General features: G+C 42.1%; 1 protein-coding gene across 2 annotated transcripts; it reads left to right on the top strand.

Moving 5' to 3' along the window:
• Nucleotides 1-9,798: 9,798 nt before the first annotated feature.
• Nucleotides 9,799-13,754, top strand: LOC138204278 (cystatin-C). Of its 2 annotated transcripts, none has more exons than XM_069159418.1 (5): nt 9,799-9,912; nt 10,146-10,276; nt 12,726-12,877; nt 12,971-13,072; nt 13,501-13,754. In XM_069159418.1, the coding sequence occupies exons 2-5, from the start codon at nt 10,189-10,191 to the stop codon at nt 13,594-13,596; spliced, it is 438 nt and encodes a 145-aa protein (XP_069015519.1). In that variant the 5' UTR covers nt 9,799-9,912; nt 10,146-10,188; the 3' UTR covers nt 13,597-13,754. The 2 variants fall into 2 exon arrangements, with proteins under 2 accessions (XP_069015519.1, XP_069015510.1); XM_069159409.1 differs by having other exon boundaries at nt 9,800-9,912; nt 10,100-10,276.
• The last annotated feature ends 249 nt before the right edge of the window (nt 13,755-14,003 follow it).

Genomic DNA, 14,003 nt, shown 5'->3' with positions numbered 1-14,003 from the left:
GCAAGCAATTAACTGTTTGTAACAAAACAAAGAAAAGAAAAGAAAAGAAAAGAAAAGAAAAGAAAAGAAAAGAAAAGAAAAGAAAAGAAAAGAAAAGAAAAGAAAAGAAAAGAATGCACAAAAGAATTAAATACATGATTCATTTGTATAAATGATTGATATTGATTTAATTTGGACTAGCATACTCAACATTTAATGTACATGATGAGTTTTTGCAAGAGTTTAAAAAAAAAGCTGCAAAAAAAAACAAAAACAAAATAAGTTAACTACTCTCAAGTTATTATATTTTTATAAATAAATCAAATGCCACTGACCGAGGAAAAGATTTATTTCAGCCTGCTACTCGTGGCCATGAGGGATAAACTGTGCTTTCTCCCACTTATTGTATTCATATTATGTGAGGCATTGAATCCCTGCTACTCCACAAACTGCTGTTTTCATCCACAAGGTCCTGACAAACAGATCATGTTGTCTGTTAAATATCTTACCATTTTCATAAGTTGCGAGTGTAATACATTGAATAATCTGGATAACTTTGTTGAGTAAAACCCTGAACCCATCCTCATCTAATTAAAACAAGCTTTTCATAGTTTTACTGAGTTATCCAGTCAAACTGTTAATCCTGTTTAACCAAATAGGATTTTGATTATCTTATTTCATTATTTATTTGGCTCACTTGTTATATGATGAGTACATAAACACATAAAATCCATTACTGGTTCCGGTACTCTATGCTTTGGCGGACAATAAATTGGATGACAGTGACATCTCATTATCCGAAGCAGTGACCTTTTATCCTCCCCATGAGGATAAACGGAGATGGAAAAACACATATATCAATGGAATGCAGTACAATACAACACCACTGCTTCCCACAGCATCTGCAGGACAAAACACCTCTTTGATATAATGTCAACAGACCAATAAAAGGATTAAGTCTTCACAAAGGTAGGAATATTGGATTCCAACACATCTACCAAATAAACTGTTTCAAGTATGATGTTTTTAGTCCTTTTATCCAAAGTTTGTTCTGTTCAAAATATGACAGTACAGTTGCACAAGGGTATACTGATTGTTTTTCGTGTCATATAGTTTAAGGCAGAAGTTAAATGTGATGGCAAAAATGATAAGTAAAATATTATATGAACTGTACTTTTAGAAAAAATATATGACTCGTAGATTTTTCTTAACCACGGATACATTTGTAGTGCACAGCAGTACAAAGCGTGCTCTGTTTTATGTTGTTTACTTGGAAGGTAACTTTGACCTTTGACCTAGTTCTCTACTGCAAAAAAACAACAACCAGAAAACCCTGACAACAGCCAATCACATCCCTTCTTACTGAGTTTTATGATTAACAGACTGAACAAGAACAATTTGAACGCAAACTGAAGCCGTTGTATTCCAGTCCACTCATCAGGCAAACACGACTGCCATCAATTATTCCACTGAAAAGGGGGGATTTCCAATTTCCAGCAGATCCAGACAGCCCCCTCATTGACCCTGACCTATTAGCTGCAGCCTGGAAGAGTTATCGTGTAAGAACTCATTAGCAGCAGTAGAGTAGTGATCCACCTAACAGAGACTTTACTGATTCCGTTTTGTAGTTTATCAGCTTGCGTGTGCAGTATTTACATATTTGTAGTGCTAATTTCCATGTATGGTTTAACTATTTCCCTTTTGCTGCAGAATGCTTGGGGAGTCAATGCAATTTAGTACAAACTTCCAAAAAGTACAGCTTTCATGAAGCTTTGAATATTGCACTTGTTATTTTGTTTGTTTTTGTTAGTCTATTGGTTTAAGATGTGTCAGAATGGAGCCAGTTAAAATCATTTGTAATTTCTGAGGCAACAGTTGGTGGCTTTGTTGGACTGGACTGCACCTGCTTCATATTTTCTGACTGCTCATCCACTGACATAGTTTTTGTCGCTTGGTCTGAGTTTATCGTCTGTCCATCTGCTTCACTCCTGTGTGGGCCGAGGTGCCTGTCAGCTGGTTCCAATCTGTCTCTTGTCTCATTGGTCTTTGTATATGCTTCTTGTTTTTGTAGATAATTTAGCCATCTTTGTGTATGTTGCCTTCCTTCTAACTTGGACACCACTTATCTTTCACCTTTCTTGTCATGGAACCTCTCTATTTTTGTGCATCGGGATTCTACGCTGCACCTATTTTACAATGCATATTGTAAAAGTTTGAGCAGGGAATAAACCATATTCCTCTTTAATACTGACTATGTTTACTAGAGTAATGTGCTGTGATGCCTTCTTGTTGTAGAATCTTTACAATAAATGTAGTTTTATGAAAAAAAAAAACATCTACTATACGCTGGTCATGTTTTATTAGCTGACTAAATTCTAAAATGAATAGTCTTTATAGTGCAAAGGACAAACAACAGACAATAAACCTGTCAGGATTCATTGGATTGTGAAGGAGCAGTAGTGCTGATAGACACAGAAGTTTATTTTGGAAAATAAACTTTTCACACTTTTTATATTTCCTTTCATCCCCTGTTTACTGTGATCTTAATTTCAGAAAAGACTAATGTATACTGTATTCAGCTTCTTCTTTTTTTTTTTTTTTTTTTTATTAAAATAACTGCCTTTGTGTCCATGGTAATACAAATATAGCAATTAGCTGAGTCAACCACCTGTTGCATTATGTAATATGGTGTTGCTTCCCTCTGCTGGGCATTTTACTCAGTACACACTGTACTTGACAAATTTGACAGAAGGATGGTGGTTTTGCGACATTCACAGTGCACATGTATTAAATTCAAAAGAATCAGTATAAATCTGCTGGTCTGTTTGCTGCCTTTCAATCTGATCTCATTAAACTCTTCTTCAGTTATCAGATCTTGCCCCTAACATACTGTATCATGACATATTATATCATCAAACAAACACTGACCACCCTACCCACATCAACATCAACCCAAGCCCAGAGCTGTCCCACCCATACAGTACATAACATCACAGGACGAGGAAAAGAACACAAACAACGCGCACACATCAATGAGGATGTGAAAAAGAAGCAAATTTGCCACATCTTATAAAATGTTATGGCTGGGCCATGAGCACTTTTAGCTGTTTGAGTTTGAGGTGTGTCATTAAATCCCCGTGGCATTTATGAGATGGTCGTGTAGTCTTTTGCCTTGTGCTGAAAAAAAACCACTGTCAGGCAAGCAGTGTATAAACAACTTGGTCACACCACCAACGTCATTAGGATTCACCCTCTAATGTACATGGATGGTGTTGGACTTGGGCTCCTGCTAGTACAAAGCCAATATGTGTCAGCCCCCAGTCCTGTGTGTTCTTCAATGAGGCAATAGGAGAAGATGTCAGGCTTCAATATATTTATTTAACAGCCGCAGAATAATCAGTTTACAGAGCTCTGGGTCCAGACTATGTTTCCCTGACCGCAACAGAGTATGTGTCAGTTCACGAAGTCTGATCTCCTGACTTTCCCTCACCCAGTCTTCTTATAGTACAGGAACCAAAAAGTCATGTGTGTTGATGAGTCCTTTGTTGATTGGTCGAGGTGGTAGTTGTCTTCCTTCACACCCTGGAGTTCTCAAGACAGCAGTTTGTTCCTGTTTATGACTCAAAGAACAACAGTATGAGACCCCAAAGGTTGCAGACCTCCTCCTGTGACCTTTTGGTTTGGCCCAGCAGTATCACTCTCATTTACAAACACAGCCTTTTGTCTACACCTTCATTTAATAGTTGATAATACGACCTACAGTATATATAAGTAATATGATATGGCATACATATATGTTGTATTATTGTAAATATAGCCTAGCACAGAATCGCACAATTCCCCCTTTTGGTCTCCCACAGGAGACCAACAACCGTAAGAAAGAAAAAACATGCACATACCCACTGCCGGCGTGGCTCCATTGTAACTAAAACTTTCCAGATGTCGCTGTTCAATATCTTCTCTGTATTGTTAGTAAAAAATGTTTACTCACAAGCCCTTTTAACCTTCTTATTACAGCTCACATCACATTACCGCTACAGCACTTCACACATTGCATATATATCAAACACACAATCACAGTTCTTTCGCACAGGTGATTCTTTTTTTTGTTCGCTTACTGTTGATCCTGATTTTTCAGATCAACTGTTGCCGTGCACTGTGACCAGTGATACCAGTTCTCTCCTTTGCCGTCCAGCCGGACTGCGTGCGTTGTCCTCTCCTTAACTCTGTATGGTCCGGTCCACCTTGGTTCTGACCACTTCCTCTTAATCACCTTTATGAGTACCCACTCCGCTGTATGTGGTGTTCCTGGTTCACTGCCCCCTTTGGTCTCCGTCACCTGTGTAGAGAAACCTGACACCAAAGCTGTTAGTTGATCATAGTATGGCTTATATTTCATCCAGGAACTTGTTTCGATCGTCACCGGGTTTCCTGCGCCTGGACCTGGAAACTGCTGTCCAGTCCACAGCTCAAAAGGAGTGAACCCTGTGGTAGAATTCACAGAGCTGTGCACTGCCATCAATGCTACTGGCAGAGCCTCCACCCAGGACAGCTTGGTTTGCGCACATACTTTACTGATTTTACTTTTCAGTGTCTGATTCATTCTTTCTACCTTCCCCTGTGACTGAGGGTGGTAGACCGTGCCAAATGCGTGTTTTAGGCCCAAATGTTTTTCTACTTCTTGTAGATCTTTATTTTTGAAATGGGAGCCATTGTCTGAACGGATGCGACGAGGAAACCCATGCACGGGTATGTAGTGATTTATCAAGAATTTTATCACTGTTTTTGCATGCTCTTTTTTAGCAGGTATTGCCTCTGGCCAGCCAGTGTATGCATCCACGGCTACCAGGAGGTACCTGTGTCCTCCCACTCTGTCAATCATGTCTGTGTAATCAATGATAATTTCCTGCCCTGGGAGTTGTGGCAGGGGAAACTGTCCTTGGTAAGGCTTAATGGTCGCCTTTACATTGTACACCATACACACACTACATTCTCTCACGTGATTTTCTATCATAGCTGGTAGAAATGGATGCCACCAATGGGTCAGATGTCGCTGCATCTGTTTCTGTCCACAGTGAGTGAGACCATGTGCTTCCTGTAATGTACTCTGTACCAGGCCTGGTGGCAGAACTAGTCTACCATCCGGGGCCCTCCACAGTCCATCCTGTTTTTTTGGCTCCTCTGTCCTGCCATACACTGGTGTCCCATGGAGAGGCCTTTGCCTGTTCCTTTCTTATCATGTCTACATCACACTGTGGCAGCATGTCCTGTATTGTCCTGTCAGTTTGCAACATAACGTACGCAGCTCCATATCCTGCCGCTCTCTTAGCAGCCTGGTCAGCTTGATCATTGCCCATTGCAATCCAGGTGTCTGTTTTGTCATGTCCTTTATACTTCATGATAGCCACAGCTTTTGGCTTCATTAGTGCCTCCACCAGTCTTTTCACGTCTGTTTCATGTCTGATGGGTGTCTTGTCTGCAGTCAGGAATCCTGCTCTGATCCATTGTCTCAGCTCTATATGAATAGCACCCACTACATATGCTGAGTCTGTGTAGATGTTTACAACTTTCCCTTCTGCCCATTCTAGTGCTTTAATCATGGCCTGTAGTTCTGCTATCTGAGCTGACTCTTTTCCAACTACTGGCTCTGCTACCACTTCCTCAAATCCTGCCTGTGTTCTTCTGACCACCGCCAGGGCTGCTTTCAGTCCTTCCGTTGGATGTATGTAACAACACCCATCTGTGAACAGGGTTTCATCAACATCAGGGAAAGGGATGTTCTGCAAGCTCTCTCTCACCCTGACATCTTTCTTCACTCTTTCCTCACACACATGCGGCTCCCCTTCTCCCATGTTGTCTGCCATGTTTATGCCTTCATGTGTGTATGTGATGTGTGGTGCTGTCAGTGTTTTGTCCAGCCTGGTCTGTCTTAGTGATGACATGGTGAACGCTGTAGAATTCACATATGCCACGACTGTGTGTGTGGTGAGTACTATCAGTTGATGTTGCATGACTATGTGTGCCGTTTTCTGCAAAATCTTTGCCACTCCTGCTGCATGTCTTGTGCATGGTGGGTGTCTGTTCTCTGTAGCATCTAGTGTCACGCTCACGTACATCAACACTTTCCGCTCACCCCCCTTTTTCTGAAACAGCACACCATTTACTGTCTGGGCTGTTTCAGGAACATCCAGATAGAATGGAACTTTGTATTACTATCTATTACTTCTGTATGCTGCTGTAGTGAAAAAAATTTCCCCTCGGGGATTAATAAAGTAACTACCTAACCTAACCTAACCTAACCTAACCTAACCTAACCTAACCTTGTAGTCAGGGACAGCCAGATCAGAAGCAGTGCTAAGAGCGTTTTTGAGTGATATAAATGCCATTTCCGCCTGCGCGGTCCAGATTAAGGGTGCACTGAGGTTCCTCATGCCCTGTTCGTTCACCATAGCCCTCAACGGGGCAGTCAAACAGCCATACAAAGGGACAAAGCATCTGCTGAATCCCGTCAGCCCCAAAAATGATAACATGTCCTTGACTGTGACGGGTTTGGGATGATGCAGGACAGTATCTCTGTGATCCGGACACGCCGGTCCCCCTTTGAGACACAACCCTGCCCAAAAACGTCACTGACTGGCGGCAGCATTGCAGCTTGGACCGAGAGACCTTAAATCCAATCTGGAAAAGCCGGAGTAGCAACATTTCAGTGGCCTTAAGACACAGGGCAGGGTTCGGGGCTGCTAAGAGGAGGTCATCTACATACTGGATCAGTACGACACCAGGTGTTAACGTCAGATTCGTCAGCTGGTCTCTCAAGGCTTGATTAAACAACCCCGGCGAGAGAATGAAACCTTGTGGCATGCGTGTGTACCGCAGCTGTTGACCCTGGTATGTAAATGAGAAAATATCACGCAGGGATGGTTTTAATGGCAGACAGAAAAACGCATTAGCCAGGTCAATACAGGAGAACCACTTGTGGCCTGGTGTGAGACCTGACATTGCCGTGTAGGGATTTGGGACAGGTTCAGTGGGAGTTGCCACCATGCTGTTAACACGTCTCAGGTCGTGTGCCATGCGATATTTGCCGGTGTTTTGTTTCTCAACGGGTAAGATAGGTGTGTTCCATGCACTGACCGACCGCTCCAACACTCCTGCATTTAAGAGACCGACAATAGTGTCTCCTATGCCTACCTCCGCTACCTGTTTGTGGGGATACTGTTTCTGCCAAATGGGTGTGTAATCCGTGAGTGAGAATGTGATAGGTTTGACTCCACCACAGAAGCCCACATCAGTGGGGCCTGTGGACCATAATGCCTGCGGCAGTAAGTCCAGCATGTGAGCGGAGTCGGGGTGGTCAGCCTTTTCCCTGCCGTGATAACGCTCAATTTGTTGGTGTTCCAGGGTTGCCTTGTCAGTGAGGAGTTGTGTAAGTCTGTATGCCTTCTCAGTAGGTGAGAAAGACAGATGAGGAATCTGGGTGTGTAGCCAATCAGTTTGTGCGAGCAATCCTTTGGTCATTGGGCCTAAGTCTTTGGCCTGATGTCCCGTATGTACTGCGAGTGTGATATGTGGTGTAGCCTCGGTGGACATTTTATACCATTGTAGTTGGTCCCATGTCAGGTCAACCGCTGCCGCCACCCCCTCTGGACCCATAAAAATGCCTGTGGACTGTATTGACCATTCCACATCCGCCACTTCCTTTTCAAATGCCTCGTGATATACTTCATCATCATCCCGATCATAATATAGGGTTACATGGAGGGGATCAGAGGGAGGAGCATAAGGATGGAGAGTGGCAATCCAGGGTTTCCACTCCTGAAATGTTGACCACACTCCGCCCCCGGTGGTGGGTTCCGGTAGCACAGTTCCCCAATAGATGTCCGCCCATCTGCCTGGTGCCGAGGGCGAGTTGTCTGCGGACAACATCATCTGTGACCCTGAACACATCGAGTTCAGCGAGCAGTTTAGAGACGTGCCATTTGGAAAAGTCACTACCACTCCTTCCGGGCTGCACAAAATGGATGCTCCTGTTCTAATCAAAATGTCTCTCCCCATAAGATTTACAGGGCAGGTTGGGGACGCGATGAACTGATGTGTGAACGACTGCCCAGCCACTACTGCATGGAGTGGTGTTGTGAGAGGCAGGTGTTCAGATTTTCCCGAGAATCCAACAAGCTTGATTGTCAAGTGTGAGAGTTTGTCTGGTGGCACATTGTCAGCTAGCGTAGAATAGCGAGCACCACTAGGAAGGGCAGGTCCTTTTGTAGTACTCTCATTGTCATGTAGGGGTCTGCCAACCCCACATGGCTGGTGTTTCTCGGGCCTCCTCAGAACCACCCCTCATGTGAGCGGGGGTCTTGCATCTGGGGGTACTGTCCAGGTGGTGGGGGTGGGGCTACCCCTGCATTTGGGGCTTGATGGGTGTAGCCTTGCGGAGGGAACGGAGGTGGGTCCGGTCGGGGCCCTGGAGGGTACCACCCATTTTCTTGTGGGCAGTCCCTGCACCAGTGACTTGGCTGTCCGCAACAGCTGTTCCCTAGACGTAAGAGCTACAGTATTTCTCATGAAATTTTAACGTACTGGTGGTGCCAGAGGAAAAGTCAGAGGTCTGAGCATCTTTCGTGATTTCTACAGATTTCAAACTGCAGCCCAGTGTCCCCCAGGAGTTCCTCCCGTCCGGCGTCCTACCACGTGCTTTTATGTGGAGAGAGATGATCAGTGATTCACTGCAGCTGTGGTAGTTAAGCCTCTTCCAGGCACCGTTCCCTGAACCACTCCCGCAATCAGTCTCACCTGCAGCTGAGCCAAACCATACCCCACGACCGCAAGTTTAAAATAGTACACTGAATAGTTTTTTCCACACGTGAATATTGCACCAAATACTTGTAAAAAAAAAAAAGAAAAAAAAAAAAAAGCCACGTCTTTATCTCGCCATGACAAAACCCAGTACATTCATTCCACTACGTTCCACTTGCTGACGTTTGAGCATCTATTCAATGCCATCAGAATAGCTTATCACATGATAACAAATGTTCTGGACAGGATGTTCATGTACCCAGGACTCTGGACAGGATGTTGATGTACCCAGGACTCTGGACAGGATGTTCATGTACCCAGGACTCTGGACAGGATGTTCATGTACCCAAGACTCGTGTTTAATGTGGTTCTGCTGTGTGCTACATTTTGCACCGTGACTCACTGCCTGCCAACAGATGTCAGCAGCCGAGTTGGAGTCAGATCTCCCACAAAAGTAGCTTGCTCGCTCGTGTAAAACAAAACAAATGGGCATCCACATTGACATAACACACACACCCACCCACACACACACACACCCACATAACACACACACCCACCCACCCACACACACACACACCCACATAACACACACACCCACCCACATAACACACACACACACCCACCCACCCACACCCACATAACACACACACCCACCCACACACACCCGCATAACACACACACACACACACACACCCACACACACCCACATAACACACACACCCACCCACCCACATAACACACACACACCCACACCCACACACCCACATAACACACACACACACCCACACCCACTCACATAACACACCCACCCACCCACACACACCCGCATAACACACACACACACACACACACACACACACACACACCCACACACACCCACATAACACACACACCCACCCACCCACATAACACACACACACACACACACACACCAAAAGCCGCTGATGACTGTTGAATACATGCATGCATGGCGTCATTGCCAGGCAGTACGTGGGTGTGGTCTTCACTGGCTTGTTAAACATACCAGAGCTTAAATGCAGAACAGCCACAGCCACTGACCTACCCCAACCGGTCCGTCTCTCCCTCTGTCACACTACTCCTCTCAGTTTGACTCACTCTTGCTCCAGCATTCACCAGGTGAGGATCTGCTTCTTCTTTTTTTTTTTCCGTAACAAAAAAGTGAATAGACATTATGTATTTCTTTGTAGCTTAATTTCTGACTGTAATGTGTATCCTTATTTTTCATGCTCTCTTTGTGGACCTGGACCCATCCGTTTGCTGCAAACACTTTGGAACATCTGTAAATTGGTTATTTCACCTCAAGTGTCAGCTGACATCTTTTTTTTCTTTTTTTCTTTTCTGGAAACCAGTCAATCTTTGTTGAGGAGCACAGCACTGCTTCAACAAGTGAAGATGTCTCTCCCGTTGTCAGTGTTGATATGTCTGACCTTCGTCCAGCTGTGTTTGGGAGATCAGCCTGTGGACGAAGTCATCACAACCAGTAAGTAGTGGTGTGGATAAGGAGACGTAAAGAGCAAAAGCAGTATTGTATAGATGCGTGGAATGATGTCACAGTAAGGCAAGCGAGACAAAAGACTGAGAATAGCCTGACATGTTGTGCAAGATACAAACACACAATGCTTTGTGAATTTTACTGAGAGATACCATACAAAATCCAACACGTACGTGAAGATCACTTGCATAAATTTAAAGATTTAAAGGATAAATGTGTCCACAACTGCAGTTACATAAGAATTAATACATTCATTTCTTTGATCCAGATTAGTCTTAAATTGTAGGAAATCGCATCATCCTCTACAACTGTGAAAAATTGGGGAAAGCACACCCTTTCTACTTGTAGATAACTGTGATAATTTTATGCTGCATCTAAATTTAGTATCGGGACATGTTTTTTATTTTAACACCAATGACTGAATCATGAATAACCATGTACTGTAGAAACTGGATAAACAAAACATGTGCAACTCTGCTGATTTGACTCAGTGCATTTATATGCCATTTTGGGTATGAAAACAAATACATAAACAGGTCTGTCTAACACTTCATTATGGAGCCATAAAATAAAAGATGGAGTTGAATACTATGTGTGTATATACACAGTTTAAATAAAAGACAAACATGTTAATTGTGTTAAGTTTTATGTGGGCAAAATTTTACATTTTGTTCTTGCAGAGTTCCTGTATGACATAATGGGAAACTAAGTTGTGTGTTTATGTACTTGGTCTGTAGACAGTGACTGCATACTGCAGTCTGGTTGGGCACACTGAGTCAGAGTGTTTGGTTTAGTCAGAAATCAGATAAAGTAATCACTGCTAAAGTGCTATTTAGTTTGGCAGAGTGGAGTTTGGTCTGTGAGATTTTAGGAATAAAGTATGACCCATCATGGCCATTTAGCACAAGTATTGGATGACATAATGATAATATGCTAAATTCCACAGTGTGGACAACATTTCGAGTGACGTTTGCATGGGTATCTTTTGTTATTTTGTAACTGTGGAGGTCTTTTAGTTTACATGCACATTAGACACAATAATGTTTTGATGTTTATAGCACAAGAAAGAAAAGGGTTGTTGCACTCACCGATGTGGTTTAAAAGTGTGTTCTCCTTCTGATCTGATACCCAACTACAATGTTGTGGGATTTTCAGCCTATGAATAGTTTCTATAGCATTTAAAATGCATGTGAAAGTCAGTATGAATTATCTGCATGAGAGAGCTCACAATGAGCATGGCACAATGGTTCTTTGAGCTTAATGCCAACATCAGCATGGTTGTTATAAAGTGTGCATAATGACAATGCTAATGTGGTATTGTTTAGTATAATAATGTCTGTGTTTACGGTCTTAAAGCTTGTTAGCATGCTAGCGGTTCCCAATTAGAGATAAATGTAATGGAAATCCATTCAAGAGTTGTTTATGTTTCATGCAAAACCTCCAACAACAACAACAAGTCAGATGTGTTACTCCTCTAACAACTGTGTTTGTACAATATCAGTGCAATCTGTCAAATAGATGTTGATATTTTTCTGGTGATGGACCATCCAATCAAAAGTGTGCTTCCCAGATAACACAAAAATGGAAACAAATTTAAATAAAGACAGCGTTATTTTTGATTAGTCAGGCCACCCAATGTACAAAATCTGGAACTAGATTTTTGCCTATATTTACTCAGAAAAACCTGGTGATCAGTGCTTGGTTTGGCAGAGAGGTTGAGCTGATTTGGCAGTGTGAGACTGGCACAGACTCGGGTTTAGTAGTTTTACAGTTCCCAAGTCTTTGACTGATGTTCTAGACCAGGGGTGTCAAACTAATTTTAGTTAAGGGGCCACATACTGCCCACTTTGATCTCAAGTGGGCCAGACCAGTAAAATCATAGCATAATAACGCATACATAACGACAATATTTCTCTGTTTAAATCATTGGTGAAGGTTGTTGGATGATAAACCCTATTTTAAGGTCTTTCTACGATAAACTAGAAACATAAAGACCAAAAACTCAGACATCAGCCCACTGTTTATCTGCCTGGGCTCTCCTCTGCAGATTCCCTAGCAGCGAGCGCTGCTGCCTCCGGAGCAGACATCGCATTTACGCTGTTTTTGAAGCAATTACTGGATCGATTTAAAAAAAAAAAAAAAAAAAAATATTACAAAACATTTGTACTCATAAACCTCCATGTTCTCATAGAAATGCAATTGATGTCTTTCTGTAATTTTCACACTTAGCAAAGTCATCCGGCGGGCCGAGCTGGATGTTTGACACCCCTGTTCTAGACTGACAGCAAATGTTCAGGATAGAGTTTGTACCACTGTATGAGTTCAAGTGCTTTTAATAACATAATGTGTATTTTACTATGTAGCATGTTGTGCGTCTTGAATGGTCTATAACCAGTCATAAAACGTATGTCCTCGTGTGTGTGTGATTTCCTCACAGAAAAAATGCCTCTTCTGGGTGGCTGGTTTGAGAGGACTACAGATTCACATGAGGTTCAGGAGGCAGCTCAACAAGCTGTGACGATGTTCAACTCGCAGTCCAAAAGCAAGAAGATATTCAAATTGGTGTCCATCACCAGTGCTCAGAGTCAGGTTAGATCCCTCTTTCAGAAATGAAGGGACACACCCCATCACCACCACATAACCCTATCACAGTGTCTGTCCTCTGTCTGGTCCTCTCTGTAGGTGACCAACATGATCAACTTTAAGATTGAGGCCATCCTGGGAAAAACCAAGTGTCTCAAGTCTGAAAACCACGATTTAAACAGCTGCAGTCCTGATAAAATGGTAAATCTGTTTGGTGTGTGTATATAAATGTCTATAAGGGTTGTTTTCAACATTGTTTTAATGCATGGTTTTTTATATCTTGTAACACAACACATCAAAAATTAGCTCAATGCGCAGTTATATTCATGCTTTCCTTTCATATATTTTCATAATACAATACTCTGAATTATGTATAAGTAGCTCTGCTTAGTCTACCTTTTCTTAAAAATCTGAGCTTCAAAGATCTCCAATACCTTAGTGTCTATTATTGGGAACATCATCTTCCATAATTTAACATTTATATGTAAATGAAATGTGTCATAATAATAAATCTGGAAAGATGGAAAGGAAAGGAAATAAAAAAATTAAAAAAAATTGTGCAAAATTTTAAGTAAAACGACAATTTATCTCATCCTGTATAACAGTTATTGTTGTTTCTCCTTTCACAGCATCTGCAGTGCCAGTTTAAGGTGGCTTTGAACCCCCGAAACGACAAACATGAGCTGCAGTCATACAAGTGCAAGAAGCCTGTGGAGCAGGTTTAACTTCTTAGTGGGCTTGTCATTTTTATAGCTTTGACTAACTTCTTTACATTTCTTACATACAATGTTATTTCTTTTTGAAATGATGTTTTACAACTGATTTCAAATGATGAATGGAATGAGTGGTCTAATGATTAAATAAAGTCAAATTTGAAAGAGTTGACCAAGGGGAGATGATGATTTCTGTTGGCATAATGTGTAGTTTTAATGTGTTTTTTTTTTTTATTTCATGATTTTGTGATTCTGGGATGAGAAAACAACTCGTGTCTGGTATAGATTTAGAGAAAGATTCCTTAATCAAGGGGGTGGATTCAGGCAATAAGCAAAGAGCTGATTTTTTTAAATTTTATTTTGTATATCACCGTTCATTTAATTGGTGGAAATTTTATACAAACAAATCATGTGACTGA

The sequence above is a fragment of the Embiotoca jacksoni genome, unplaced genomic scaffold (assembly GCF_022577435.1).
Source record: "Embiotoca jacksoni isolate LCO1_2020_lvr unplaced genomic scaffold, fEmbJac1.0.p SCAF_10, whole genome shotgun sequence".
Classification (NCBI taxonomy): domain Eukaryota; kingdom Metazoa; phylum Chordata; class Actinopteri; family Embiotocidae; genus Embiotoca; species Embiotoca jacksoni.
The sequence above is the reverse complement of the archived record's forward strand: the minus strand, read 5'-3'. Positions and strand labels throughout refer to the sequence as shown.

Excerpts from the sequence above, each read along its gene's own strand:
- LOC138204278 (XM_069159418.1), top strand. The coding sequence starts at position 10,189 with ATGTCTCTCCCGTTGTCAGTGTTGATATGTCTGACCTTCGTCCAGCTG. Across the intron at positions 10,277-12,725 it reads GGACGAAGTCATCACAACCA|AAAAAATGCCTCTTCTGGGT; the intron begins GTAAGTAGTGGT and ends ATTTCCTCACAG. Across the intron at positions 12,878-12,970 it reads TCACCAGTGCTCAGAGTCAG|GTGACCAACATGATCAACTT; the intron begins GTTAGATCCCTC and ends TCCTCTCTGTAG.